The sequence below is a fragment of the Panthera tigris genome, chromosome A2, assembly GCF_018350195.1.
Source record: "Panthera tigris isolate Pti1 chromosome A2, P.tigris_Pti1_mat1.1, whole genome shotgun sequence".
NCBI lineage: Eukaryota > Metazoa > Chordata > Mammalia > Carnivora > Felidae > Panthera > Panthera tigris.
The window spans coordinates 22,095,367-22,122,516 of NC_056661.1; the positions used below are offsets into that span (position 1 = coordinate 22,095,367).

Consider the following 27,150-nt stretch of genomic DNA (forward strand, 5'->3'; position numbering starts at 1 on the left):
TGTGTGGCTGTTACTCAGTGCTGTGTGTCCTGCCACAAGACTGTTGTGCAGCAGGACAGATGGCTCACGGTGCAGGTCCCTAGGGACGTCCTGACATGTGCTTGTTCTCTCCGCCTCCCTCAGAGAATTCTCAAAGGAAAGAGAGAAGGCTAAAGCCCGGGGAGATTTCCAGAAACTCCGGGAGAAGCAGCAGCTAGAGGAGGATCTAAAGGGCTACTTGGATTGGATCACCCAAGCAGAGGACATCGATCCTGAGAATGAGGAAGAAGGAGGAGAGGAAAGCAAACGCAACAGTATGTAGCACCTTCCTACTCCTGACCAGAGAGAGCTTGTGTGTGACTCACACCCCCACCAGGCAGAGAGACGTCTCTCCCCCTGGCCCGGCCTGTGGTCACGTACCCTGTCGGCTGCCCATCAGAGAGGACGGTGTGCTCATACCGCCTCTAAGATTCTGCCAGAGGCTCGGGTTTTAGAGTTGTACCTGGTCATGCGATTTTAAGGCAGAGGAGGGTCAGCCACACTCACCCACAGGGAATTCGGGAAGTCCCTTCTGTGTGGGCAGCAGCCGTGGGAAGACACACGTTGACCCTGCAGCACAGGACACAAAGACACGGCTCCTTCCTTCCCTTCAGAGGGACTGTGTTACTGGACAAGAACTTGAAGAGCAGGGTCCCTCTCCAGCCTCGTGTGGCCGGAAGTGGCCCCCATCTGAGCTCTACATGGGGGCAGGGTGGGAGCGCAGATGCTTAGCCCATCAGGGGCTGGGAAGAAAGCAGCTGACCCATCTGGGCAGCGTTAGGTGGCGTGGGAGTCAGCGTAGCCGCTTGGAGCCCGCTCGCCTGGTCGTCTACCCTGGTACCAGGCACCACGGGCACTTTCTGCAGCAGGAAGGCCCGACGCCCAGCAAAGCCTGGCGTTAATTGCCATTGTCACCCAAGGTGTCTCTTTCACCACCTGCTTTCCTCATGGATGTGCCCTTATGCTTCCTGGGCCATCTGTGCCTCAGGTAAAAGCAGAGATTGACATTCAGCAGTGGATTTGACTGAGACGCTTGGACTTTGTTTGAAGTCTAGAATAGTTGATGGTAAAGACCAAGAACATGTCTCAAAGGTGTGCATCCCTCAAGAGGCCTGGGAACCAAGGGGGAAGGAGATGGCTGAGTGAGCCCCCTTGGGCAGGGGTCCTGAGACGGCGTGCAGTCACGCCTTCACTCAGCAAGGCGGGTGCTGGGTGTGGGGTCATCAGCAGTTTTCTTCTTCTGGGGGAGGGCAGGCCTGTGCTTGCCGAGGTGCGGCACCAGGGGACAGAGGTGTGGATTGCGAGGGGTGGTAAGCTGGGTGCAGGGTGCCGAGGGGGACGATGGCTGGCTGCAGGGCTCCAGCACGGAGCTGTGAGGCATTGGCCCTGAGCCTGGAAGGATGGACGGGTCTGAGGTCTGCCAGTGTCAGGAGAAACATCCTGAGCCACGGCAGAGGTATAAGGACACTGAGGTTGTTTGTTCCTTTGGCCGGAGCACAGAGGGTATGCAGGGTAGGCAGGGGGAGGCTGGGTGAAGGAGGGCTTGTGCTGCCTCTGTGCATATGGAGGCTAAGTGGCCCACAGCTGACTGAGGTGGCCTTCGGCTACTTCCAGCTGGGGACTCTGGGTCCCTGCTTCCATGGGGAGTGAGCCCTTCCTGCTGTCACAGTTGCAGATGATTGACTTAGTCCTGTGTGCTCCTGGGGGGCCGGCGGGGTGCAGGCTGCTCCTCTCCCCTCCCTGCTCCTTCCCAGCATCATTGGTGCTGCTCCCTCGAGGAGGAGGCTAGGGACTCAGTGGCTGAGCATCAGGAGGCTGCCGGAGGATTTCTAGAGCTGACTTTGTGTGCTGACTCTGAGATGGAAGTTCACAAGGGACTTTCGTCCCAGTTCCAAACTTGGTGCTGTCCTTTAGGTGACCGGGTGTAAGAAGGGTGTCTGTGTGTCTTCAAGGCATTTGAGCCTGAACTCGTGGTTTCCTCGCAGCCTCTGCACCTCCCGTGTGGCCGGCAATGAGTCACACTTGCAGCCTGGGGGATGCCTGCCTCACGTTTCCCCTCTTCCTTTCCAGACTCCATCTTTGGTGCTGACCTGGGAAGGTCTGCCAGCCCTTCCCTCCCTGTCCTGATGTGACATGTCATGTGTGAGCCGACACAAGTATTGTGCCTTCTCCTGAGTGAGAGCCTTCCTCGGCCAGTTTAGCTGTGCCCGATGGGGGGTGGGGGGCCGCGTGAGCTTGTCATCTCTTCGTTGCCCCAGCTTCCTCACCCCTGTTAGCACTGCTAGCAGCAGCTGCGGTGGGACCGCGCTTGTGGCCCGTGGCTGGAGGGGTGGGTGTTTTCACCGGACTCAAGGCGATGGCTTCTGCTAGTCCTGAGAGCCCACCCTGTCGTAGCCCAGTCCTTCCTGTGTCCTGCCAGTGTGTGTAAAGGACCTGGCCATGTGATGACAAAATCAGTTCCTCTGCCTTTGGAAACCTAGCTGAGGAGGGAAGACAGAGGGGGCGGTGCCTCAGCTTAAAACAGAACGGGCAAGCTGGCAATGTGATCAGGGGCCAGCAGTCTTCTGTGGGAGCCCCGTAAGGCACAGTGAAACAGCCCTGGGAGGAATGCAAGGGAGGCTCTTGAGAAGAGGTGGTGTTCCTGCTGAGCTCAAGGGAGGAACAGCCTGTGGCTTCGAAAAGTGGCAGAGAGGAGGGTACTTCTTAGGCTAGGGAAATCGCACAAACAAGGTACAGACGGTTATAAATGTTCCAAACACTTAAGTGCATTGCTTAGTAGTATAATCAAGGAAAGAAATAACCCAGTTTCCTGTGGAGTGAGGCTCTGATTTCCCGAGTCACCAGATGCCCAGAGCCTTGATGATTAGGGTCTGAAATAAATACAGGGGCGCCTGGGTGACTCAGTCGGTTAAGTGTCTGACTTCGGCTCAGGTCATGATCTCATGAGTTCAAGCCCCGCATCAGGCTCTGTGCTGATAGCTCAGATCCTGGAGCCTGCTTCAGATTCTGTGTCTCCCTCCCCCTCTGCCCTCCCCTGCTTGTGCTCTCGAGCTCTCTCTCTGTCTCTCTCAAAAATAAACATACATTAAAGAAAAAAAAGACATAAATCCCAGGCTTTGGGAGCCATGTAGGGATTTAACTGACTTAAGACAAGAGCCCCAAGTCTCCTCCCAGCAAGGAAGTGGGCCTCCCTGAATACATTCCCAGCAGCCCAGAACTTTTGGAGAAGGAAAGCTTCTGAGGTTTCTCAGGGACACCCCGTAGTGGCCATCCATTTTCTTCTTGTCACAGCCAGAAACCACAGGGGAAGGGGGTTTCCATGAGACCTGCATCATCCCCCTCGTCAGCCGACGATGGTTGATTTACCACCTGCACACGCCAGGTCTGGTCTCTGTCACCTGTTGGCAGGCAGTGCAGGTGGGCATTGCCGCTGCCAGCGTGCTCCCTGGGTGTGTAAGATCCATGCCCGCATAGTGAGCACCCCAGCCCTGCTCCTGCATTTTCTTTGGGAAAGGGGTTGGGACATTCCCTAGGGATCCTTGCCTTATTCACACTGCCTTGGGACATGTATGCCACTGACTGCCCTTTTTCAGCTGGGTCCTGGATGGGATCGGGACAGATTCCTTGCAGACATGGGGGGGATTAAGTGACAGTGTGACAGGAAACCCTTGCTAAGCCTCACCCTGTACAAGCAAAGGGGGTATCAGAAGCCATTAATAAGAGGTCATGAGACTTTGGAGGTAGAGGCTAGACAGCATGTAGATGCCCCTTCTCTGGAATGGGTATGACTGAGAATTTGGACTTGAGTGCTAGGCACACTACCTAGTGTCTCCAAGCCCCCATTTTCCTGTCTGCGAGAAGGGGGTAAAGATATTTGCCCATGGAATCCTCTTGCACCATTGGTAGGAATGCAAATTGGTGCAGCTGCTCTGGAAAACAGCGTGGAGGTTCCTCAAAAAATTAAAAATAGATCTACCCTATGACCCAGCAATAGCACTGCTAGGAATTTACCCAAGGGATACAGGAGTGCTGATGAATAGGGGCACTTGTACCCTAGTGTTTATAGCAGTGCTTTCAACAATAGCCAAATTATGGAAAGAGCCTAAATGTCCATCCACTGATGAATGGATAAAGAAATTGTGGTTTATATACACAATGGAATACTACTTGGCAATGAGAAAGAATGAAATCTTGCCATTTACAGCAATGTGGATAGAACTGGAAGGTATTATGCTGAATGAAATAAGTCAGTCAGAGAAAGACATATCATGTTTTCACTCATATGTGGAACTTGAGAAACCTAACAGAAGACCATGGGGGAAGGTAAGGGGGAAAAATAGTTACAAACAGAGAGGGAAGGAGGCAAACTATAAGAGATTCTTAAATACAGAGAACAAACTGGGGGTTGATGGGGGTTGGGGGAGAGAGGAAAGTGGGTGATGGGCATGGAGGAGGGCACTTGTTGGAATGAGCAATGGGTGTTGTATGTAAGACAATTGGACAATATATTACGTTTAAAAAAAGGTGTTTGCCCATGGGATTGTCATGAGGATTAGATGGTCAATAACTAGTAAGGGTCACTATTGCCATAAGTGTACTTACTACTACTGTTGTCATCAGACTACAGTAAAACTTGACCTACACAGAATTATTCTTGCAGATTCTACAGGACCTCTGAACAACCTCAGGCTAAGGACCCCTTTTAGGAACACATCCCTGTACTTTCCTGTTCAGAGACTATACGGTTCTAAAGTATTGATGGGAGGCAAACCTGTTGACTCAGTCACGTTTGAGATATGGAAGCATGGCTTTCTGGTTCAACGACCATTTGTGGTTGGTTGATGCTTGCTGTTGGAGAGCAGATGTCAAATCAAGTGCTTAGAGCTGCGTACACATTATCTTTTCTCTCTAATCTAAATGTCACTGTCTGCGTCTGTGGTACCCAACTCTGGCTGTACATGACAGTCACCTGGGGAGTGCAGACACATCCTGATGCCATCACTCCACGCCCACAAAGACTAGTTTGTCTGCGGCGGGACCCAGGCATGATTTTATCTGCTGGTCCCTGGAGGTTCCCATGGGAAGCCAGGGTTGGGGGCTCTGCAATGCTATCACACTGAATGTCACACTGTTCTAGGCTTTCACTTGAAAGAAGGCAGGAGAAGCAGTCGGTCCATAACTGGACTCCCTGGTGGCTGTGGTGACTGGTAATTCTAGCTTTGTGCATTCATGGAATATCTAAAACGTCCATTCTATAAATTTGCTATTAGGAAGCTGGTGTTACATGGTTAATTGAATAGACAAAATTCCCTTGGAAGTTAGTTCCTAAGCATTTGGGATATTTTCAAGGATAATTTATTTAACTTTTTGCTGAGCTTCAAGTTTCTTAAGAAACCCTGCCAAATCTCAAAGTGATTTTTTAGACGTATGCAGCTGCTTCTGAGTTAACAATGGCGTTTTTCTAGGGCCATTAAAATCTGGAAGCCTAAATTCTATTTTAAACTCTTCTCATTGTCCGTGATTAGTCTTTTTTTTTAAAAGAAGAAAACAAAAAGACATTAAAAATAATGAAATCATTTTAAAGGGAGCTCATTCTAAAATTCTGGCCAGAAAAGCAGGGCATTTTCACTGTGGGAACTATTAATGATCAATAGTCTCTGTAAGTGGGAATGCATCATGCCCACAAGGAGCTCTCTTCTTCCTCAGAGGTCCTAGAGGCTGCCCCTCCCCCTCCCATCGGGACTCTGCCCCTGCCCAGCAGGTGTCTGCCTGGAAGGTTGCCACAGCAGTTGCCTCCCCTGTGCCACTTGGATGTCTTTTGCTCTCTTGTTTGATTTGGGGGTTGGGCAGGAAACCAGGAAGGGCATAGCTGTTTGCAAGCACACAGCATGGAAATGTGTGGGTCCTGTTTCAAAGCCTGTGTCTTCAAAATATGACTTAGAAAACTGCTTTCATCACAATTAAACTACTTCAGGGCGCAAGTTCAAAATGGAAATGTTCATTTAAAAGCTTTGTAAAGCAAACAGCTGCAGTTAGAGAAGTACGTATGATAAACCTGCTTCAGGAGGGTTGCCCTCTCCATAGAGGTTGTTGGAAGTGCCTTTGACCAGGAGAGCCGACTGGGGTGGGCCCAGCGCTGGGGTCTCCTGGGAGACCCCCCTCCACTTAGGGTACTGTGGGGGGCAGATGGCTGCCCCGGGTAGGTCTCACAGGAGCTGGCGGAGACAGACACAGGGATGGTCGCCCCAGTGTGGACATGAGGAATAGCCAAGTGTAGAGTCCAAGTCAGGGTTGTGTTTGTTTTTAATGTTTTAATTACAAAAGTAATATATGCTCATTGCCAAGAATCAAAGTGTAGAAAGTATGAGGGAACCAGGCTGGGCAGTTGGGGGCCTGTGCTTCCCTCACCTGGGCCTGTAAGAACATACAGGTTTTCACAGCCCACACTCAGGTCCCCATCAGCTCACGTGGCTCAGCTCGCCTTTTGTACTGAACCATGAGTCATAAACATCTTTCTGTGTTTTTTAAAACCACATTTTAGCTGTTTTCAATAAATTGTCATTATAAAGCTGCTACAATGAACTGTATACTCTCTAGCACCTGGACCTCTATAGCAGGTGTCAGAGGCGTGTCTTTATGCATCCTTTGTGTGATTGTCTGACAAATGTCTTCCTCTAACACGAGGAGACTGTGAGCTCCTTGGGGGTAGGTACAGGGTCTGTTCCTGTTCTCCACGGTGTGGCTGGAACCTGGCGTGGTCCTTGTCACACATATGAGCTCCCAATGATTGTTTGTTTGATGAAAGAACACAGAATAATAACATCTCACATCTATCAAGTGCTTCCTAAATGTCAGACACTGTTCTCAGGCCATGGGTGTACTCATCCATTATTCCTCACAGCACCGTGGGAGGCAAGAACTTGACAGATGAGGAAGTTGAAGCACAAAGAGGTTAAGTAGCTTCCCAGGGTCGCATGCTTGTCAAGTGGCCAAGCTGGGATTTGAACTCAGGTTCTGCTCGTTTTCACATGAGCCACCGTGAATCCACACAAATGCATGCACATGGATGTTCACATTCTTGTGGGAGAGAGTACCAGAAAGGGATTTGCTGGGTCCCAGACGATGCCCATTTTAGAAATGTGTCATGCCCGGTGGTCCTCATGCACATCACCATGTTATGGGTGCCCATTTCTCCATGTCCTTACCCACTCAGGATTCCTTCTGCTTCCCCCCGCTGCCCCTGCAGCCCTCTTCCTTGAGCGTGTGGCCTCTACCCTGAAGACTAGCCTACCTGCAGTCATAGCATATCCCAGAGCCCGAAAGAGCTGGAAACCCTACATTCATTTTTCTTGTGACCTAGTGGCCACAGGGGAGTTATACTCATAATGGTTGACCACGCCTTGCCAACACTTATATTTACTGTGTTTACTGTTTACCGTTTACTAACATAAGCAAAGACTTACCAAATCAGGTAACCTGTCCTTGGTCTTCCAGCCAGGAAGTGGTGGGGCTGAGGTTAGATCTGGCCTGTCCAAGTCCAGAGCCCATTATCAAACCCCCATGTGTCCTGACCCACAGGGCGATACGGGCTGGACCTGCCCACCCAGGACCCCTAACTGCTGCCAAGTGCCCTCTCCTAGTGCCCTTCTTAGCAGGGAAGCCAAACCCTAGGAAGCTTAGTCTCTGATGGGCTAGTTGGTTGTTTATTTAGGACAGGTTCCTAGGGTCAGGCATTTGGTATCCTAGCTATGGAAAACGCACTTCCCCTCTACTGGTCAGACCCCGAACGATAGATGTCCACGTGAGGAAGACAGTTCGGGATTCACGGATGTGGCCGCCTCTCGGGTCCTCTGGGCCCCGTTTCCCTTGCTCCTGCTGCTCTCTGCTGCCCTCTACTGAATTGTAATGACATTGCCTGTGTTCCACCTGAAGGAGTCACGGTGGCCGACCTGCTAAAAGAGGATAAGAAGAAAAGGAAGTTTTGCGGCTTTCGTCAACGCAGGGCTAAAGATCACGGTAAATGGCTGAGGTTGAACTTCCCCTCAGGAGACTCCTGTCCTGAGGCTTCTGGTGCTTTCTCCTTGCACATGGGCCTGGTGTGAAGTGCATGTGCCCGTGTGGTGTGTTTATAAGATGCCTATGTTTGAACTGCTTGATTTCTTTGAACCTCGGTCATGTTGTTTTCTTCTTGCCTTTACCCCAAATGTGTGGTTTGGCCAAGACAGCATTGCAGCTTCCTTTCTGTTTGAACTATACCTTTTAAAGAAGCAGTCGAACCCCTTTGGAACATTTAATTCAGCACGAATGTTCTTAGACTGGAAGACAGACTTCTTAAACACGTTTCCCCAGTGAGGCTTTTTCATCTAAACTGTTTAGAAATTCCAATGATGTTATTTGATTGATTTTTATTTTCCAGGTTACATTTTTCAAACAGCCTGCTGGTTTTCCACCCTCTGGTTGGTTTGTCCAGGACATGCTAAAACTAGCAGTTCCAGTTTCCAGAATGAAGTTAAAAATCTATTCCTAGGATGCAAAGATTTGGGGGCACTTGCCTTTGTCATTGGAATGAGGAAAGGGCTCGTGTGGGGCACAGTTAATTTTCAAGCTATGCTTTAAAAAAGGAATGCTAGGCTGGGTGTTGTATGTAAGTGATGAACCACGGGAATCTACCCCCAAAACCGAGAGCACACCTTACATACCGTATGTAAGCCAATTTGACAATAAATTATATTTTAAAAATAATAAATTTTTAAAATCTTAAAAAAAAAGTAAAAAAAAAAAAGAATGCTAGGGGCGCCTGGGTGGTGCTCGACTCTTGGTTTCGGCTCAGGTCATGATCTCGCAGTTTGTGGGTTCAAGCCCCACGTCGGGCTCTGTGCCGATGGTGCAGAGCCTGCCTGGGATTCTCTCTCTCTCTCTGCCCCTCCCCTGCTCGTGCTGTCTTTCTCTCTCAAAATAAATTAATTAATTTTTAAAAAAGAATGCTAAACATAGACCCTTATTGTAAACCCTGGGGTCAGAGGCAGGAACGTCCGCACGTAGGGCAGTTAGGCAGACAACTCATGTCGTGTCCTACCTGCCAGGTCACCACTATAGTCTTAAAGTGTCGTGAAGCTTTGCCTGTGCATACCACATGGTCCGCCTAGTTACTGCCACTGAGATGGGCCTTGGTCAGACTCTGGAGGAAGAGTCTATTTGACTGTAAATAGTGACACAAAGCCAACTGCCAAGGCAGCAGAGGGGACACATTACATTGTGGCCGTAGCCTCTCCCATCATGGGAATGCTGAGCTTGTAGATTGTAGGACCCAGACTTGAACAAGACACGGGCGGACTGACTAAAGGCTTTTTAGCATCTACGGTCATCAGAAGACTTGAAAGTGGACAGGAGTGGAGAGTGTCAGACATAAGGTCCTTGCGCTCCGGAGAGCACACTGTGGCCCTGAGAGGAGAAAGAGCCTTGTGTGGGGGTAGGCCAGTTAGGGACAGAGCTGGGGCTGGCTCACATACGGTTAGTGTTTGCAGAGGTTTGCAAAGAAGACCCGGCCTTGATGCAGCTCCTGGAGGCCTCTGCAGAAGAGTGGGCTTCAATTAAGTGGGAAATATTGTCACCGACATAAGAAAACTGAGGACCACAGCCCTGGGCACATCACCATGAGAAGATGAGTGTTCTGTCCCCAGAAGAGAAGAGACCTCTCGTGGGGTATGCAGGTACCCAGCCTCCTGACAGGGACTCAGGTCTTGGGATTTTTCCAGGATGTTTTGTTAGCTTTCTGAGGTATACAGGGAGAGGAATAAGCCTCGTATTTTTAGGAAACGTTGTATTTTGAGTGGGGGAGGTCTTTTATCGACCAAAACTCCCCACGATCCTAAAAAAGACCCCTGATGATGCTGTTGGGGTGAGGGCCCTTGTGTGGATGCCGTGCTCCCCCTGTCATCAGTCATACAGAAATAATTATCGTCAGGGCATCATTCCTGCTTTAGACACAGAAACCTTGGTCTGGCCTTGACCCACATTCCCCAAGAAGAGTCTGGCTTCTTTACAGCAATCAGAGTCTGTTACCCTGTGACAGCTAAGCGTGTCCCTACTAGCAAGCACAGGCAAATTCCTTCAGGGGACGTCATGGCACTGCTCGTGCTTGTCATGAAAATAAGATAAAAAAACCACAAGATCTTGACTTTGGATCCCCTATCCCTGAAGAAGGCAGCCATGACTGCCACCACTCCGTTGTCCAACCTCATGCTTCCACCCTTTGAAAGGAAAGAGTGAGAAGCTTTAGGTTGCTTAGGCTTGGAGGCCAATGCTGAAAGGCATCCATGAGTGTACAAGAGAACCTGTCCTGTAGAGAACAGAGGACCACGGCTCCAAGAAGCCCAGGACATCTGTGAAGGACACGTGGTGTGCCAGGCTTGTGGAGAAGGCTGGGGAGCTCTGGGCTCAGCTGGCATGGGTCCTGGGTCTCCTGTGGCTGGCTGAGGCCTCTCAGGGGCTGCTCCCTGCCCCAGGGGCTCTGCCTGGAGGTGGCTTGTGATCACTTCTCCCGGTCAGGCTGCCGGACTCCTGGTGGCCCTTCTGAGAAGTGGTGGGCAGGTGCTTCACAATACTGCTCATTCCCTGCTGTCCTCACCAAGCTGAGGGAGTGCAAAGGAAACTCCCTCAGTGCGGGCGGTAAAACCAGACAGCCTGTGGGTGTTTCGTCTCTTCAGCAGTTCAAGCAGGTCAGAGGTAAATGGGTCTTAGAGATGATATTACTCAACAACTCATTTTATAGATTAGCTAAGCCCAGGGAGGAAAAGGGAAGGGACTTGTCCCCACGTTACCAGTGACAAAGACCCAGCTTTTCTGACATTTTTGTGTGTGCATCTTTTGACCTAAGTAGGCTCCAACACTGAAGGAAGTATGTTGGAGATTTTGCTATACCTGCTAATGGGGAACATAGCTGTGGGGCTGCCTGCTTGAACCCACACACAGCCTCATTCACCGTGTGTGTGTGTGTGTGTGTGTGTGTGTGTGTGTGTGTGTGTTGGATTCTCTCTGAATTCACAAGTCAGGCAGATTTGGTTGAGAACTATGTTCTTGGCAGTGAGTGTAAACAGAGGAGCATTTACATGTTGGTGGAAATGCTAGCTAGTTGTGCTGGGCTGAACAGCGGTGTCCTTCCCTGGCTTATTTTGTGCGGCATTGCCCATAATGGCATCTAGATCTTAGAAGCAGGGCGGGTTCACAGAGACTACTCCTAGCAGGGCCCCGCCTGGGAAGGTCAGGTCGGCTTTCGTCCGCAGAGCTGGGCCCACTGGGCTGCTGTCTGGTGTCGCCTCCTCACCAGCAGCGGTCCTCAGGGCATTTTCTCGGTCCACCCACATGCAAGCCTCAGCGCCTGCCCTGGAGGTCTCCTCCTGATCCTGGAGCCCGGAATAGCTTACAGAGCATTGGCCCTGAGCTCCCCTAGATCTCCAGCGGGCAGACTGCAGCACAAGTCAGCGTCCTGTTCTAGACGGGCTCACCCGGATGCCTGGTTTCACCCGGATTCTGGAAATAGCTTAAAAAATTTTTTTAATGTTTGTTTATTTTTGGGAGTGGGGGAGGGGCAGAGAGAGAGGGAGACACAGAATCTGAAGCAGGCTCCAGGCTCCGAGCTGTCAGCACGGAGCCCGACACAGGGCCCGAACTCACGAACCGCGAGACCATGACCTGAGCCGAAGTCGGATGCTTAATCGACGGAACCACCCAGGCGCCCCTGGAAATAGTTTTAAAACTTATATTTAAAAAAGTGAAAACTTGCTCAGCAGAGCTCTCAAATTCCCTGGAATGTGTGAGGGGAAAGGATTTACAACTTCTCTGCATGCAGATGGCCCCCTTGGCCTACTTCTTCCGGCAGATCACATGGTGGGATCTGAGGGGTGTCTCCGCCTGCATCCCTAACGAGGCCAAGCCACTTGTCAGCAATGACTTAAATCTGTACTGAAGGGGACAGTGTGGTCACCCTGAACGGGGCGGCCATTTAGGGTAAAGGCATGTCTTCCAGTGGTTTTCCCATGGATTTGCTTACATGGATTTTCATTAAGTCCCAGTAGTCACCATAGTCGCTTGATCCTTGTTCTCTCTCTCCTTGCTGGGGTGGTCTCCTGGAGGTGGCCTGGCTGTAGGCCAGGTTTCTAGGGGTTAACTGAGGTCATCGGGAGAACAAACCAAGGCTGCTGGATAATAGGCTTACTTGGCTTTTGGAACTTTTAGTGTGTGGCATTTTAAGGATAAACCAATATATACCAACATATACCAGTATGTTTAAGTATATGAAATGTAATTTTAAGGATACACCAGCATACATATCAACATACATCAATAACGCACACGTGTCCCGGCATATTGAAGCCCATACCATAAGCACAGGGGGTGTGGCCGGGTGAGAAGCAGGAGGGCTTTCTCACGCAGGCCTGTGTGTCCCAAGGCAGATTGGTCAGGTCTCTTATCTGTGAAACTACAGAGCTGCTTCATGTAAGCTCCAAGGCCCCTTCCAGTTCTAACAGCCTGTGATCCTCCTGTCTTGATTTTAAAAACATAGATGAAGTCCCACTGGGGCTGAGTGAAGTAAAACTCGGACCAATTTTTTAACATTAAAAACAATGAGTGCCTCGTACAAGTGGAGGGTGAAATGCTTTTGCCCACTGGGCCTGCGGTCTCTGTACTTTGGGGAAAGGAAATGCTACCCTGTGATAGGGAGGGAGGGGCTGGGGCACGTAGAAAGGCTGCCGGGCCCCATCAGAGCCTGGTTCCTCTGCTCAGATGCAGGGACTGGATCACAGTCCATTTCTGGGATCAAACGAGTCACTGATTATAGCATAGTCACCGTCCTCTTCCTTTGCCTCCCCTTTGCCGCCTCCTCAGCCCTGGTTGATGTCATTCTGGCTTAAGTTATTTATTATGGGTCTGTGGCTCTCTAGATGTCAAACAATAATGATAGAAAAGTTGCTATGTCTACATCAGGCTAAGCTAGGCAGAAAAGCTGCAAACCAAGAGTGATAGCCAAAACTGACTAAGGAGCCTGGAAGATTGTTCAGACTGGATGTCTCTGTGCCATACTGGAAGTGGTCAGGGCAAAGGGACCCTGGATTTGGGCCATGAGGGGAGTGTTGCTTTGCTTCCAGGGGACTCCGGGAGAGCCTTCTTGAGACGATAGTTACCATGTATGAGCCTCACCGATTGCCCAACACTCTGGACCCACATAGGATGACCCAGGACTGTGAGAAAAACACACAGTGTATTTTATCTCACTTAATTCTGCCAACAGCCTTGTGAGGTGGGTACTTTCCATTTCACAGATGGGAACATAGAGCCTTGGAGACTTCGACCATATCGGTGCAGTTAAATTTAGATCTGGTTGACCGGAGAGCCTGCTCTTAGCCACCGTCCCACCCCACCTGAAGGATGGAGTCTGCCTGGAGGGCAGGGAAACTTCTCTCCATCTGTGCAGCCAGCCCTGACACTGTGCCACATAATTAACCTCTCTTCGTTTCTGTCTAGGGAGTTTGCCTTTATTTCTTATCTTTCTCCCCACTTGGTTCCCATGTCCAGAGAGTAACTAGTACATTTCATTCACTGGTAACTGGCACAGAGCCAGAAATGCAAAATGCCCCCCTGCATTTACCAAAGCCAATACGTAATTTATCTGTTTCCATCGGAGTGTTTAAAAAATGAAGCTCCAGGAATGCAACGCAGCAACTGTATTGACAGCATCATGGGACGTGGCCCTAGAAGAGTGAGAAGCCACAAAGATTTAGCCTGTTCAGAAGTTTGCTCTTTTGGAAATAGTAATAACAGTTACAGTATGATTAATAGTAGAACCGTGAAGTGTTAACCTGTTAGAGATGGAAGTCACCCTCAAGAGTGTGGAGAGTTAGTAACACCACTTCTCAGATGGGACATTAAAGCCTGCAGAGAGGTGGGACTCTGTCCAGCTAACTGGGGCCTGTGGACGACGCCCCGCCCCATGCCCCATGTCATCCTGCTGTCAACTTCTGTCCCCTTAGTTAGTAGTGACAGTTACTACCAAGAAAAAGCATTGCACAGAGACAACTCATGGTCACGTTTGTAGGAGTCTCCCACTGTGATGTTCTTTGTCACTGAAGACAAGGGTGACCTATGGGAGGAACACATTAACAATGAACTTCATTGCACTTTACAGTGTTTTCGTCTTTCTCCTCAAGTCAGAGCACAGATCAGTCATGGAGAAGAAAATTGCAGGAACAGCTCGTGTGTGTGTGTGTTTATGGAGCCTTTGTTAAAGGTTTATCTGCGGTTGGATTATGTGGGGTTTTTTATTTTTGTCTTTTTTTTTTTTTGAGTGGAGTAGTAAAAAAGTGAATGAAAGCTTGTAGTTGGTTTCTTTTGAATTAATTGAGAAAGAAAAATGTTTATTCTGAGAGAGTATCTGTAGTGCGATGTCGGTCTGTAATTTTTGCTCATTTTGCTTTCAATACTTTTGCCTAAATGCTCCTGGACATGGCTATGGGACTTAGGTGCCCACAGAGGGAAAAGGATTCCCTTCGGCAGGAAAGATGTGTCTCAGCTCTCTGGGAGCCCAGCCCTTGTCCGAGCAGGGCCCACAGACACGCGGCCACACCATGGCACTTGCTGACCCGGCTCCTTTGCCCTCTGCACCTGGGCCGGCCTAAGAGCCTCCGCCAGGGCCCTGCGGCACCACTGCCCGTTTTTGCAGGTCAAACTGGAGCCATCCTTGCTAAGAAAAGCCATGTCGGCAGAGCCCACAGGGGGACGGCCTTCCCGTTGCTACCATCAGGTCTATAAAAGACGGTCACTACAGTTCAAAATTAGGCATCAGGGTAAAGAAGCGCACGTGGTTGGGCGGTTCTCCCACATTTCCATCTTCAGTGAACCCCTCTCCTAACCCAGGGCAGAATTCATCATTCCTTCCTATGTGTTTCCAGGACTCCTTGCACGGAACCCTGAGGCGGCTCTCTTCTGAGTTAATTGGCATCCATTGGTTTTCCAAGGCAGGTGCAGCGCTGTGTCCCTCTTTATGCCCTGCATCTCCTTCCTGGCCCGGCTCCAACACATGCCTGTGATGCTATAGGGTTGAGTCAGGTGGATGAGAAATAATGCCCATGTGCCAGATGGTGGGTCCCTGGACCTCCCAGCATCCCTCGGTGCCTTTCTCCCTTCCCTCTACTTCCTCTGCTCAGGATCCAGCTGTAGAGGAGTGACACGTGTCCAGAGACCCCGGTGACCCTGAGACCACGGTCAGCTTTGCCCTCTGGTCACTGGTTGGGAGCAAACCTTCTACCCATCAGACTGTATGCTTTCTGTGTGCTCTGGTTCTGGCCGCTTTGGTAAGAGCCTTCTGCGTATTGGCTGCACTGGTTCGGTGGAATGTAGACATCAGACAAATTAGTCAATAATGAGTAGCGTTCTGAAATTTTTAAAAAGATTTTGTGCTTGGTACCCTCATGTACTCCTGCATCTGATACGTCTGCTCCTTCAGTATATTTAAAATAAGAATTCACATATGAAGTGTTGGTCTAGATTTTCTAGAGAGCGGCAGTTGAGGCAAACAGAGATGTCACTGTGACTGAGTTGTTTTGGTGGCCTCACGCAGTGCATTCCTGGAAGTCAAGAGAATACGCTGGTGTGAGGCCCAGAGTTCCTCCCCTAGGCTGAATTTCCTCCCGATGGGGAGGAGGGGTACCCTATGGGCTTTCTTTGCAGAATGGCAGATCAGGTCCTGGGAGCAAAGGGTCCCTGCCTTGGAGGTGCCTGACCTCTCACCCTCCCCCACCCTCCTCCCAGGCTCCCAGAGGGCCTGCCTCTGCATCCAGCCAACTCCAGGGCACGTAGAGCCACCAACGTGCCCGTCTAAAGCGTTGTCTTCTCCCCGCAGCCAGCATGCCGACCAGCGAGACAGAGTCTGTGAACACGGAGAACGTAAGTGGTGGAGGCGAGAACCAAGGCGGCTGTGGGAGTCTCTGGTGAGTGTGGAGGCCGCTGGCCCTCCTGCCCCCTCCTGTCTTCTTGGAGGAGCACGTGTGGGGGAAGGCACCCCAGATTTCAGTGGAGCCCCAGGGCCATAGCCTCAGGTGCACGAGGGGTGGGTGGGCTCACCCTGGACCCCTTGGTCCCCCCTCCCATCCCAGGCCCCCAGGCCCCCAGGCCCCCAGGCCCCCGGCGTTTCACATGCCTCTTCCCCCAGAGCAGCCCGTCCTGCTGAGGCAGAGCCTGCTGCGGGGCGTGCCAGGTAACCCGGCAATTCCACTGTTCCACTAGGTGCTGGTGGAAACGAAGAGGCACGGCCAAGGCTGGGCCCTCTGGGTGTCGGCGGTGGGGGTAACAGGCCTGATTCTCCTCCCTGTCTGCTGTTGGCATCCGTGCCTTGATGAAGCGCTTGTATGGCAGAGCGGCTGACAGAATGCGCTGCATATTTAAGTTTTCCTTCACTGGCGGGTTCTCTGCGGCCTCGTACACGGGGCTGGACACTGAGAGCCCACTATCCTTTGCTCACGGCACTTGTTTTTGGAGCCCTGCACCACCCTCTCCTAATAGTGGAGGGCGCCACCACATTCACCCCTGTTGGCTTCTGTCTAGATAACCTGGTCCCTGGTGGGGACCAGCAGTGTGCAATGTGCAGAGTACTGCCTACTCTGGGAAGCCCATGCGATTTTATTTCATTTGCTTTCTGCTGGTACCCTTTAGGTCTTATCTCTGTAAAGTAGAGGCGGTGTTTTTAAGAAAATTTGATCTTCTTGCAGAGATTCGTAAAAATAATGTGTTTTGGGCAGAATGCTCAGCAATTTAAGAAGTGCGTTTGCCTCCATTGTCTTGCTCCACCCTCTCTACAACATTGTAAAGTAGGCGGGGGGATGGGTTCGTTATCCTCATTTTACAGATGAGAACACTGAGGCTCAAAAAGTTGTGCTGCTTGCCCGAACCCATGCAGTTAGTGGATAGCAGAGCCAGGACTCCTAATCCAGTGCTTCTCTTGCTGTAGTAGCAGCACAGTGTGGCTGAGTTGCAAGCAGGGGTGTGGGTGGGGGGACTTCAGTCTGGGGAAGTGGGGTCAGGGGAGAAGGACCCCTCCCCTCCCCTGTCATCAATGGCCTGTGACAGGGCTGCACAGGGCAGCCGGCTAAGAGTCTTCTGCCTGGGCCCCGGTGGGTGTCAGCCTGGCCTGCATGGCCCCGGCAGACCTCGCCTCCTGCTCTGCTCTCACCCCTGCTGGCTCACTGGGGAAGCTGGGGATGCTGAGCCCAGGCTTCTGTGCATGGCTTTTCCATCTCTTAGCTGAAGTGATGGGGAGAAAATGCTCAAACCTTCCTAATCGAAATCGTATTCTTTCTTTCTTTCTTTCTTTTAGCCAAGCCATCTCAAAATCCAAGCTCAGGTCAGTATCTTCTGTTTTTTCTTAAGTCTGTGTGCTGGTGTTTTACTTTCTAACTTCTCAACTATACATGGAGTTGCTCTAGACTTGGTTTTTACTCTGTGGGCTAGAACGTTCATATTGAAGATCGGTCTGTCCAGTAAGTATCAAACACCTGCCCTGGAGAGCAGCAGAGTAGGTGCTGAAGATCTTGCCCCAAGACAAACTGACAGGACGTAACAACGAACAATTTCTTGTCACCAATCAACCCTTCATACTCCTGCCCAGAGTCTGTCCTTAAAGAGGGATTCTTCTTGTCTCTTTTCTGCTTACAAGTTTTTTATGGAGGGGGGTTCAAGAGGTCTTCTGAGGTGCTAGTGATGTTGTGTTCCTTGCTCTGGATGCAGGTTACATGTTTTGTTGGTAATAACACATTGAACCATATACCTATGATTTGTATACTTTTCCATATAAATGCTATTTTTCAATTAAAAACAACATTTTACTATAAAAATTGACTTGAAGTGGACATATGAATATAAAACCTAAAACTGTAAACATTCTAAAAGAAAACACAGGAGAAAAATCTTTGTGACCCTGGGTCAGGCACAGGTTTCTTAGAGACGAAACCCAAAACACTGGCCATATGAGAAGACAAGCTCCAGACCGGAAGAAAAAACATTTGCAAAACATTTGATAAAGGACTAGTATCCAGTATATGAGAAGAATAATACATAAATATGGTGTGAATAATTGGAAAACTATAAAAAAGAGTATATTTTAACAAGTATATCACCAAAGAGAGGTGGATGACAAAGAAGCACATGACATGATCATTGGTCACAAGGAAAATGCAAATTAAAATCACGGTGAGACATCACTATACACCTATTAGAAAATTTTTTACACCTACAGATCAAATTTTAAAATCTGACAATACCAAGTGCTGACAAGGATGCAGATTGGTGGGGATTCCCATATGTTCCTACAGGTTGAAAGACACGGCCCTTTTGAAAACAAGTTGACAGCTGCTTGGAAAGTTAAACATCTATTTACTGTATGACCCAGCAATTCCACTTCCGAGATATTTATATAAAATGAAGATCAGTGCCTGCATGAAAAATGTTTACATAAGAGTTTACAGCAACTTTATATGTAATCGCTATAAACTGTAAATAACTCCAGCGTCCGTCAGATGGCGAATGGGTAGACAAATCGTAGTTCGCGCATATGACAGAATAACGCTCAGCAATAAGAAGGAAAAAACTGCCGATAGATACAACACAAACGAATCTGGAACGTATTTTTGCTACGTGAAAGAAGCAAGTCTCAAAAAGCTCTGTATTGTGTGATTCTATTTATTGGACATTCTGGATGAGACAAAACAATACGGACAAAAAACAGTAGTTTTCAGGGGCTGAGGTGAGGAGGGTGGGTTAACTGTCACAAAGGGCCGTGAGGGAAGTTCTTTGGGTGATGCAAATCTTCTACCTCTTGACTGTGGTGGTGGTTACAAACCCTCTTCCTAAATGTTAATAGTTACCACATATCTATCGTATCTCAATAAACTGGACTTAAAAAAGAACAATTAAAGGCCCCTCCCTGACTCCCTGTTGCCAGAGGGCGTATTCATTCCTTCATAATTTGGGCCCCAGCTCGCTCTCTGGCCTGATCCTCGGACACTGCCCCCTTATTCCCCACTCTGTGGTGGTAACTGGACTGCTCTCAGTTTTCAACATGCGGTTTCTTCCCACCTCAGTCCCCTTCACCTGGGGTGGAGTGCCCTCCCGTCTGCCCCCTGGTGAATCCTTACTCTGTTATCCAGAGCCCGCCCAAATCTCAGCTTTTCAGAGAAGCCTTTCCTGCCTCATGCAGAGAGCATTTGCTGCTCCTGTCTCTCCGCCTGTACTCGGGACCCTGAGAGAAGTGCTTAGTGGGGATTTATAATTGTTATATGCCCCAACCTTGCGTGCTTTTCAAGGTCAGAGGCCGCAGGACGAGGCACCTTCTTCACCTCCATATACCCAGTGTCTGGAGCCCCATGAGGGGCAAATTGAGAAATGCTGCAGGACTTCAGGGGATGGGAGAGTGAAGCCTCCAAGACCTCATGATGAGATGCTTGTGACTTGTCACTACAGCATAAATAGAACCACCAACTCTGGTTCTTTTTTGGATCACCTTGCTTGTGTGGACTGAATTATGTATCTCAGGAGAAACCCAGCCTCAAGGGGACAGTCTTTAGTGGGATTTTTCTACACTGGTCATCATGTTTCCAGCCACTGTTACCATGGAAACCGCATAGCAGGAGCAAGAACAAAATGCACTTTGCTTGTGCCAGGCCTTGTTGAAGAGTCAGCGTGGTTCTTTCTTTGCTCGGTCCCTGGGTTACGGTGTTTTTAGCATAGCAACGCCGCTGAGTCAGCCAGCGCTGCAGCTTGGACCCAGCCTGGAGATTCCTCTGACTCAGGCCCCCAGAGGAGGTGCCCACGGCCCCCGTCAGTGAACACAGCCTGCACAGGGCTGACATCGCCACTTGGCTGGCCTTTTTTCTGGGACCCACCTCACCAGTCCATCCTGTGGCAGGGAATGTTTTCCACGGGGAGAAGAGGCTAAGGGAGGGGATCCTTTCCCTAACGACACACTAGAACTGAAAGTCGGTAGAGGACATGCTACTTGTCTGTCTGGCTCAGCTCATCTTATTTGTATGAAAACATGATTCAATATTGGCTCTTCTCCTAAAGGTATATTTTGAGCATTGCTAGTTAGCAAGGGCACCTGATGACTCAGGATGAAGACTCATGTCCTACTCAGCTTCGACAAGTCTCCCAGGCTCCAGAGGAACCTCCCAGATTTAAGAAAGGACCTAAAGTTTCCCTAAAAGGAAAACTGGGTTTGGAGCACTTTGCTGCCTGAGAAATTCTGTACGACGGTTAAGATGCTGCAAGAGATGTGTATGATGAGCCAGACGGCTCTCTGCACCCATAGTGTGAACAGACCCGTGTACCATATGGTGGGAACTGCATATGTGTGTGCGGCTCGGTTTTGCATCTGCATATGAATCTATGAATATCTACATTCTTCTCACTAGTTTGAGGACTGCTTAGGGCAGATTACGGAGTTATCTAAAACCATAGGAAGGAGACTGATAGCGTGATCAGGTCAAGATACTATTTTAAAAGTTGTATTTTAAGACCAACACAATTACTATGATGAGTTCTGCTAATTTCTGTGTCCTTTGTTCTCATCTTTCCTTCCTGCACCCCGTGACCTGGATGTCCTGAGTTAAAGACAGCTTATGTCTCCATAACGTTTTTTAAATTTTTTTTTTAACGTTTATTTATTTTTGAGACAGAGAGAGGCAGAGCATGAACAGAGGACGGGCAGAGAGAGAGGGAGACACAGAATCCGAAACAGGCTCCGGGCTCTGATCTGTCAGCACAGAGCCCGACGCGGGGCTCGAACTCATGGACTGTGAGATCATGACCTGAGCCGAAGTCGGACGCTTAACCGACCAAGCCACCCAGGCGCCCCTCCATAACGTTTGTTGGACGTTCAGATGCTTTGTCTGCCATTCGGGGAGTAACTTTTGCTTCTCTTGCAGCCGCCGCTGGCGCCGCTGGAACCGATTCAATCGCAGGAGATGTAGGGCTGCTGTGAAGTCTGTCACGTTTTACTGGCTGGTTATTGTCCTGGTGTTTCTCAACACCTTAACCATTTCCTCCGAGCACTACAACCAGCCTGATTGGTTGACGCAGATTCAAGGTACGAGCAGAGGCTGTTCTCTTTTTATTCTGACTCTGAATTAGGGACTCCTGAGGCTGTCTGCATAGTCTTATCAATGTGCCATGTCAGGACATTCCTGGAGGGCACTAGCTTGGAAGACAGTGGAACCATCCAGAGAGAGGCTGCACCCAGAGCGGCGGGGGCGTAGTCCTTGTCACGTGGTCAGTGAAGCACCTTGGGGCTGATTGACGCCCGAGCCTCTCATTGTCTTAACCCTGTGGCAACCTAGGATCAAGGAATCTTGCAGTTGAGAGGGACCTCGTCTCCCTTCTCCCTGACCCTACTGGAAGCTTTATTTTCCTGTATGGTATTCTTGGCAAGTGGTGGTTGCCACTTGATAGACAACTGCTTCTTCTATCATTGGCACCTAAGCAAGGCCAGATTGCCCCTCCGTGACTGATGGAGACGAGAAATATAATATGCTGGTCTAAATGCAGAATCCTAGGCTTTTAGGGCTAGAAAGCATCAGAGATTGTGTGGGAAACTGCTCCTCCCCATTTTATAGTCTGGGAAACTGAGCCCAGAGAAGTCAAGGGGCTGCTCCAGAGTCCCATGTCTAGGTGGTAGCAGAAGCAGGACTTGAACCCAGGAGACAGACCGTAAATATTGACGCTACATTTCTGTAACAGGTGCCACAGCAAAGACAGGGCAAAGTGCTGGGGCATTTCCAGCAGAGACTGGTGGGGTGGGAGGAGGGAAAACGAGTCTGAGCCAGTCCCACGATGAGACCCCGAGCACGTGCGCCCCTCTGTCTTTCCAGATATCGCTAACAAAGTCCTCCTGGCTCTGTTCACCTGCGAGATGCTGGTAAAAATGTACAGCTTGGGTCTCCAGGCGTATTTCGTCTCTCTTTTTAATCGGTTTGACTGCTTCGTGGTGTGTGGTGGAATTACTGAAACCATCCTGGTGGAGCTGGAAATCATGTCTCCCCTGGGGATCTCTGTGTTTCGGTGTGTGCGCCTCTTAAGGATTTTCAAGGTGACCAGGTAAGGATGTGTGTATCTCGCTGCAGGTGTTTTCTGGCCGGGGGCTGGCGACCAGCCACATCCCGGTCCAGCGATGTCTGCGGTGTCCTGCGGGCATTCTGGGCTCACACCCCCATCTTGACTTCTAGGCACTGGACTTCCCTGAGCAACTTGGTGGCCTCCTTGTTAAACTCCATGAAGTCCATTGCTTCGCTGTTGCTTCTGCTTTTTCTCTTCATCATCATCTTTTCCTTGCTTGGGATGCAGCTGTTTGGTGGCAAGTTTAATTTTGACGAAACGCAGACCAAGCGGAGCACCTTTGACAATTTCCCTCAAGCCCTCCTGACGGTATTCCAGGTGAGCCCTCGCGAGGAGCCCGTGTGAGCCGCCAGCTTGTCAGTTCACAACTCAGGAAGACGGGATGATTCTGCTGTGGTTAGCGACCTCTGCCCCAGTAATGCTCTGACAAATCTGGCACCATGAAAGCCACTTGTTTCGCACTTGACTCCGGCTGTCTGTGTGGTGTGATTCAGTGTTTTTTTGTAGGACCACTGGATATGGTACAGGACAACAAACCAAAAACTTCTGTTTGATTTTGTGAGGTTTGCGAGGTTTCTGTGATACAGGCTCTAAAATCCTCTTCCTGTTCTGTGCTAATTTTTGCTGGCAGGCCAGCTTTGGGACCCTGGTTCTAACGGATTTGTGCAGAGAGGTGAATTCTGAAGTCCTAATGCTCTGGTGTGCAGTCAGAGGAATCGGGGTGATAAAAGAGTTGTGACAGCCTTCAGCCCCTTTTGCTCTCCCGCCCGTGATGTAATGAGGACACGCAGGCCCTGAGCATGTCTGTGCCGTTGGGTCCTGGGCAGGCACCGCGGCTGAGAAGGAGGGACGGTGTCAGAGGTGCTCAGGTGGCTAGGCACTCAAAGCAGCAGTGTCTGCTCCCACCTGGCTTTAAGCTGGGTGTTCTAAACCTCCCCCCTCCCGCCTTCGCATGTGGTGACCTGAAGCCCTTCCTCGAACGAGTGGCATATAAATTTAAAAGACCCCTCTGCCCCTGTTGCTTTCACACACGATGCCAGTGAGCTCCAGCTTTGGGGGAGCCCATCTGGGGAGGCTGGAAGGCATGGTGGGAGGGGCCTAGACACTGAGGCCACCCTGCCGGCTCTTTCAGTGCTCAGCTCTGTGACCTTGGGAAGTCACTATCCGTTCTGAAAAAAACAAGAGACTAGAGGGAATGATCTGTAGGATTCATTCCCACTTGGTCATTTTGAGGTGGATGGAATTCTTGTCGCCGCCAGAGGCCATACTTTTTTTGAACTATACTTTAATTATTTGAATTATCCTTAATTTTTAGCCGCTGATTAGTTATTCTTTATTCTGTTTTTATTTCAGAGAAACAGAGAAACCCTATGGTGGTGGTGGGTTTTGGTAGTACCTGTGTATAGCACAAAATTCAAATGTTTATAAAAGGGTTTAAAGTAACAAATGAGTCTCCTTCCCACGCAGCCCGCAATTTCTCCTTGTAGGAGCAACCACCACTGGATGGTGTCTGTGTATTCTTTGAGATATATTTGCTCGTAGATGTGAGTCAGTGAACCTAGCGACCCACCTACCTGCCCACGAATACAGTATGATGTAAACAGTGGCTCATGTTACCTGCCATTTTCCATTTTCTTACCATTTGAAGTGTCCCTAAGAACCTTCCTTATTGGTCCGTAAGAGTTTGCCTCCTTTCTGATTCTGCGTCAGTCCTGTGGTGTGGTGTGCCTGTCCCCTAATTCATGTAACCAGTCCCTAGCTTGGTGACTATTTGTGTCTGGCCTCGGCTCAGTGGGCGACGTCGAACTCACACCCTGGGCACATGTGTGAGCATAGATGTGGATAAATTTCCCAGAAATGGAATTGCTGGTCTGAAGGGTGTGAATCCGTTTTCAACTCTGATATCTTGCCTACTGTGCTCCTCACAGTACTGTCGGTCTGTCCTGGGATGGGGGCTGGAGACTGCCTGACGCCTCATTTCTTTTTAGCATGGTGGGTGTTCAAACTTTTTGATGGTTGTCTGACAGGTGAAAATAGTGTCTTCCTACTTCTCTTATCAGGAGTGAAACTGAATGCCTTTTCATGGGACACAGAGCCATTTATAGTTCCTTTTCTGGGAATTGCTTTATCTTTTGAAATCATTTGCCCATGTTTCTGTTGGGTTGTCAGCCATGACAGTTCTATTTTTTAAAGTATCTGGTGCAGCTAGATGATACAAGAGCACATGTGCTCCCTCCCTCTTTCTTTCTCTTGCTGGAAGATAGTATGTTTTTATTAATTTTTTAAATATTTATTTATTTTTGAAGGAAAGAGAGACAGAGAGTGAGCAGGGGAGGGGCAGAGAGAGAGGGAGACACAGAATCTGAAGCAGGCTCCAGGCTCTGAGCTGTCAGCACAGAGCCTGATGCAGGGCTCGGGCTCATGAGCTGTGAGATCATGACCTGAGCCAAAGTCAGACGCTTAACTGCCGGAACCCCCCAGGCACCCCTGGAAGATAGTATGTTCTTAAAATGCTATTTAGGTTTATCCGATTCTACCTCCTGATAGATCGAGTTATCAAATATCATCAGTAGAGAAGGTTAAATTGGAAATTTATGGCAGCTCTTAGTACCTACTCATGAGGTAGTTTGTAAACTTACGTGAGATATTTGCAGTTCACTGCTTCTACAAGTTCAGGGATCCAACTCTCCATTTCCACAGTATGTTAACTACGTGGAATAGTAGGCAGCCGTTAAAAGGACTGAAGGGCACTGACTGACACAGAGGGTCTCCAGAGTATATTGCTGAATGAAAAAAAAAAAAGCAAATGCAGAAAATTCATATAGTATGACAGACACTCTTTATGTTTAATATATCTGAGAACACACCAACTACCTCTTTCCTCTGGACGTGTATCTATATGTTACATGCAAAAAGGTTCTAGAGAGAGATGCACCGTGTTCTCGGGGGGTGGGGGCAAAACTAGGGTGTCACCAAAGACTACATAAGTCTTATATGTGGTGTTACTTTATTTCCATGTGAAGAATTAACGTATGTGTTTGTGTAATTGAAAACAATGTTTTGAAAACTCTACGGGGAAACCGGTGGCTTTGCTGAGCGCAAACTGGACAGTGAAAGGCAGCTGAAACCAGAATCGGGTGGCCCCCAGGGAGCTCTGGTGGACCGTCGGGAGTTGCGGTCCAGCGCATGCGGGCTGACCGCAGTTTGGTTCTCTTAGATTCTGACAGGTGAAGATTGGAACGCTGTGATGTATGATGGCATCATGGCCTATGGCGGCCCGTCGTCCTCAGGAATGATCGTCTGCATCTACTTCATCATCCTCTTCATTTGTGGTAACTGTATCCTTCAAGCCGAGCAGGGCTTTGTCGTCATCATCTCCTTTTGTTCCTCCCTGTCTGAGTTTTCCTGAGGTGGTCGTGGTGGCAGGTGGCGGGTGGCGGTGGCAGTTGGGCTGGGGAGATGCACACCCTTACCTTGTTAGCTCGACACCTGCTCTCCTTCAGGGCTGCTGGGACAGTGTAATGGGGTCAGAGGTCCAGTGAGGCTTTGAGGACTGATCAAACTGGGGAAGGGAGCATGGGCCAGTGTGTGGCCTATACCAGTTGTCACCCAGCTTGGTGACACAGCTCCTGGACAGGTCCCAAGGGAAGGCTCAGGGCAGAGCCGGTTGTCCTCCGTGCCGTCACACCTGGGAAGTTAGGGGTAAATCTGTGTCTCTTAAAAATGCTTCCTAACCAGTGGGCACCCATCAGCAGTGGCTTGACCTAAGCTCCCCGGACCCAATCTGGCTTTGGTGATCTGTACCTCTCTGGGGATCAGGTGTCCATTGGCTAGTGGCTGTATTAGGCTGTGAGCTCTTTTCTAACTCCTTTTATTCCTTTTTCCTGCCAAGAGGCACTCTCTAATTCTAGACTTCTGAAGGTTTGGATCTCTCTTTCCCTCCATCAGAGCCTTTAGGACCCTGTAACTTTCGGCAGTGTCTTCTTTCTCTCTCTGACCTCCCTGACCGGCACAAGACCTGGTGTATGGAGTCCTCAATAAGGGCTTGGTGGGAGAGTGGCTGTAACATGAATACCACCTCTTGGTCTTCACCTTTTTAAAAAAGTTTTTTAATGTTTATTTATTTTTGAGAGAGAGACAGAGCATGAGTGGGAGGAGGGACAGAGAGAGAGGAGACACAGAATTGGAAGCAGGCTCCAGGCTCTGAGCTTTCAGCACAGAGCGTGATGTGGGGCTTGAACTCATGAATCATGAGATCATGACCTGAGCTGAAGTCAGATGCTTAACTGACGTAGCCACTCAGGTGCCCCGGTCTTCACCTTTTTATTTTAAAGAATCCTAAAGGGATTCTTCTCGTAAGAAGTCCCAAGCTGTTTTCCCCTTAATCTCCTCTGGTTCATTAGTGAGTTTTCTTCCATGCAGTAGCCCTGGTGCAAACTTTTCAGGACAATACTTCGTGCTTCAAGTTATTCTATGGAAATCCCCACCTTCAGTACATAGAAGCCCATAGAATCCTTCAGGCAGCTAGAACACCCCTCCTACCCAGAGGTGAGCTCTCCTGCCAGATGTTATCTTTGTTGCTCCTGCTGCACGTGGGTGCCTACTACTGGTTTGGGGTGGGGGCTTCTCCATCCCCCCAACTCAACAATGAACTTCTTTTTTAAACACATTTGTTTATTCATTTTGAGAGAGAGAATGAGAGCACAAGCGGAGGAGGGGCAGAGAGAGGAGAGAGAGAGAATCCCTGTAGGCTCCGCCCTATTAACGCAGAGCCTGATGCAGGGTTCGATCTCATGATCTGAACTGTGAGATCAAGACCTGAGCCGGAATCAAGAGTTGGACGCTTAACCGACTGACCCGCTCAGGCTCCCCGGCAATAAACTTCTTGGTTCAGGCATCTTTTCTTCTTTGTATTCACATCTCTTGTGACTTATAGCGGAGGGCCTTACACATAGTCAGCCCTTGGTAAATGCTTGT

At 49.5% G+C, this 27,150-nt stretch overlaps 1 protein-coding gene across 1 annotated transcript in view; it reads left to right on the forward strand.

Moving 5' to 3' along the window:
- CACNA1D (calcium voltage-gated channel subunit alpha1 D) overlaps positions 1 to 27,150 on the forward strand; it is a 301,420-nt gene that overhangs the window by 197,081 nt on the left and 77,189 nt on the right. The window contains exons 9-15 of the mRNA XM_042977073.1: positions 124 to 293; positions 15,914 to 16,001; positions 17,384 to 17,410; positions 20,988 to 21,148; positions 21,930 to 22,155; positions 22,284 to 22,491; positions 25,391 to 25,511. Coding sequence (XP_042833007.1) covers positions 124 to 293; positions 15,914 to 16,001; positions 17,384 to 17,410; positions 20,988 to 21,148; positions 21,930 to 22,155; positions 22,284 to 22,491; positions 25,391 to 25,511 — 1,001 coding nt within the window. The remainder of the gene's footprint in view (positions 1 to 123; positions 294 to 15,913; positions 16,002 to 17,383; positions 17,411 to 20,987; positions 21,149 to 21,929; positions 22,156 to 22,283; positions 22,492 to 25,390; positions 25,512 to 27,150) is intronic.